The 3,604-nt window shown below is 47.6% G+C and overlaps 1 protein-coding gene across 1 annotated transcript in view; it reads left to right on the top strand.

The window, feature by feature from the left end:
* Positions 1-3,604, top strand: part of GRIN2A (glutamate ionotropic receptor NMDA type subunit 2A) — a 376,686-nt gene that overhangs the window by 2,416 nt on the left and 370,666 nt on the right. Inside the window, exon 4 of the mRNA XM_011358418.1 lies at positions 4-407. Within this exon, the coding sequence (XP_011356720.1) occupies positions 4-407 (404 nt within the window). The remainder of the gene's footprint in view (positions 1-3; positions 408-3,604) is intronic.

The raw sequence follows: 3,604 nt of genomic DNA, 5'->3' as shown, positions 1-3,604 counted from the left end.
GACTGGGCTATTGGACCCTGCTGGTGCTGCCGGCACTTCTCATCTGGCGCGGTCCGGCGCAGGGCGCGGCGGCGGAGAAGGGTCCCCCGGCACTGAACATCGCGGTGCTGCTGGGCCACAGCCACGACGTGACGGAGCGCGAACTGCGAAACCTGTGGGGCCCAGAGCAAGCAGCAGGGCTGTCCCTGGACGTGAATGTGGTAGCGCTGTTAATGAACCGCACCGACCCCAAGAGCCTCATCACACATGTGTGCGACCTCATGTCCGGGGCACGCATCCACGGCCTAGTGTTTGGGGACGACACCGACCAGGAGGCCGTGGCCCAGATGCTGGATTTTATCTCCTCACAGACTTTCGTCCCCATCCTGGGCATCCATGGGGGCTCATCTATGATCATGGCTGACAAGGTAAGGCCGGGGAGGTGACAGGCTGCCAGGACTCAGGAGTGTGCAGGTCATAGGGTGGCCGCTAAAGGTCTTCGGGAGCCCTTGGCATCTGCCTCTGTGTGAAAGGAGGTGGTGGCCACCACTGGCCCTGGTGAGAATCAGTTCCTGCTTGTCTAACCTGGAGATCAATGGAAATGTTTTTTGCCCTGGATCTTTCAGTGGGGTACTTGGAAGCACCTTGAATGTGCCAGGAAGAACTTGGAAAACACTGACGGGAGTGGGTGACGGGGTAGTGGACTACTCGGAGATTTCCAAGTAGTGCACAGGCGGGCCTGGGGGCACCTGAAACAATATGGCTTATATTCCTTTAATGCCAATTTTACCTGATTATTTTATGAAAAATGTCCATTTTCCCTTCTTGTGGTAACTAAAACTATTTTTAGAAAAGATTAAATGTGGCTCTGTTATGGAATAAAATGCAAAGTTTTCAGGTAAAGCACAAAAGGGCAGAGAAAGATCATGCTTCTGCAGAGTCTCGGCAATTAAGGCAAGAGGGGTGGGAAGTTTGAGAAGCCCTAGGCCACAGGCCGCAGAGAGTGTTTCTTAAGGGAGCGGGTGTGAGTGGAGACAACTGGTTGTGAACCGAGAGCAGGAGGGCCTGGCCTTTTCCTACATGTTTCTGGAGTGGGGCCGGTGGGGTTTCCAGGACCCTCAGATGGAGGGGTTGGTGCCCAAGGATAGGTTTTGGTACTGGCATTTTGGGAGTGTCAGAAGGAAGGTAAGCATGTCCCAATTTCTTGGCTTAGAATAAGGACTCTCTGTGGACCAGCTGGGAGTGTTGGTTGGGATAAGAAGGGAGAGAGACTTGAAGATTTGAGTGAGATGTTATGAAGACCTGGTTTGAGAATTGTACAGAAGTGGGAGGGATGGAAGAAGCAAAGAAAGGAGGAAGGAAAGGGAAGGATTAGCGTTGTGGGTGTACTGTACCTCTGTCTAAGCCCCAGGAAGGGACTGGGGAGGTGGGAAGGGGAGGAAAGGGTGAGTACTTGCGTGCCATGGTCAGTAGCCCTGAGATCTTCTTGGAGTATGTTCCTTAGGTAGCGGGAGACATCCTAATGGCTCAAGCAGATATTTGTTAGAACACTTTCCTTTTGACGCTCTCAAAGCACTTTTATATTCATCAAATCAGATTCTGCCTCTGCCTCAGCAATTCCCACCAGCTCCTCTGGGAACTGTATTAATTCTTTCAGGTCTCCTGGGCTGCAGCACATTCAGCTGAAGTACGTAACTGATGCAGTGTCTTATTAAACATTCATTTTTAAATAGTTTGCAGCCTAGCAGAATTCCTATGTGTGGTTGAGCATTTTCCTAGCTGCCTCTCAGTTTTGGGGGCTCCTTTCTGGGATGAAAAAAATAGGGAACAGCTGTGCTCTGCCACCGGCGTATGGGCCATTTCAGAACTGGAAAGGGGCTTAGAGTCTGCAAGAGCATCCTGTAGCTTTCAGATGAAAGATGCAGCATAGGGCATTTAAAGACTTGGCCAAGACCACACAGTTGGTGATGGAACTGGATCTCTGGTTTTCTGGTCCCAAGCTGTGATCTCGCATTCCACCAAAGTTAAGCCTGACCTTTAACTTTGTCATCCCATCTTCAGAAGAGTCAAGGACTTAATCACATTTTATGGGAGGTTTTGAGCCATGGAGAAGTGCAGCAAATCAGGGGCTTGTGCATCAGGAGTGACTAGGCTTCTGATGAAGACATGAAGAAGAAGGAGGAGATCAGTGATTTCCAGCAGGCGTTTGGAGTGCAATTTGGGGATCTGAATATTACCACAGATCCCTCTTCCCTTCTGAAATTTTGACCGAAGGAGCAACACACAAAAAACAGTGGTTCTATTGAGAGTGAAATTTCTAGATTGATTAGGGCCCAGCACAATCAATGGAGACATCTGGTAAAGCGGAATTAGAGAAGGTGGCTTGAGGCTCAGGCTGGGGGTGGTCCGAGCTGGCAGGTGCATGGCTTGGGCTCTCTCCTGACTTACCCATCTTACTGTAGGCAAAGCAGCAGAAACAGGGAGCGGGCTCATAGTTGAGCACATCCTTGATATGCAGTGACCCTCCCTGCTATGAATGTCAGGCCTGATCTATTAGACCAGTAGCTGTTCCTCCCTGGAAGAGAGTATTAGAAAGGGAGTTTTGAGAAGTCCAAGTGGGTATGGGTGGAGGCACCCTCTTCTCCTATGGAATGAAACTGCCTTCTGGGGATTGCGACCCCACTTAAGAATAAAGAAGAAAAAGAGAATCAGGAAATGACAAGAGGAAGATGAGACAGGTCCTTTTCAGAGAAGTCAAGATTAGAGAAAGATTTGAGAAGGAATGGAGAAGAGAGGAATGAAAGGGTTCATTGGCTCAAAAATGCCGAAAGCAATTGGATGCTCCTTATTATGATTGGGGCTCTCCGAGTTGGTCTTGATGGAAGAGTCAGAGAAGTCAGCAGTGATAACACTGAGGGGGGTGCAGTTGATGTTGAGAGCAGTTGGGTTTAAGGGGTGGTATTTTGAAAAACCTGGATGTGTTAAAAAAGGAAAGAGATTGTCTGAGATGTGAACAGACCTTCATTCCATTAGTAATACATCAAGTTGGCTAGTGCCTTTACCACCTGTTTCTTTTAAAGCTGAACACCAAGTTCTGTTTGTTTGGCTCTGAAGAAGCAGTCATGGGACATTGCCTAAATCTTCACCTTGCTTGCTTGAGTGTGCCAGCGGTATTATGGCCACAAAGTCTGAATCTCCCCAAACAGACAAGGCCTCTCTGTTTCTCCCCCAAGATGAAATTTATTTGATAAAGCCTAGAACATACCCATGTTTTCGCTTCTAAACTGGTAACATGATAGCGCCCCCATGGATAAGAATGGTAGTAAATTTGATTAGCAGTTAAATTGAACCCCCCTCCCGCCATTTTTTTACCCTTCCCTCAGTCTACTTGGCTCAACCAAAAGAACAAAGCTTTTATAATAATTGAAATGTGCTACGTGACAGATTTTTTGTGGTGTTAATTTAATTTACAACGGAGGTGTTAATTTTTGCTTCTATCAGTGGGTGGTCTTGAGATATAAGTAATTTAGAGGTGAAAATAATGCTTGATGTAAATAAGTTCTAATCTTATCTTGGTTTGGCTATTTTGATTCTGTCCAAATGGAATACTCTTTGGTTGTAGTAA

This window comes from Pteropus vampyrus, unplaced genomic scaffold, assembly GCF_000151845.1.
Source record: "Pteropus vampyrus isolate Shadow unplaced genomic scaffold, Pvam_2.0 Scaffold40, whole genome shotgun sequence".
Classification (NCBI taxonomy): Eukaryota; Metazoa; Chordata; class Mammalia; order Chiroptera; family Pteropodidae; genus Pteropus; species Pteropus vampyrus.
Note: the sequence above shows the minus strand (reverse complement) of the source record. Positions and strands in the feature narration are given on the sequence as shown.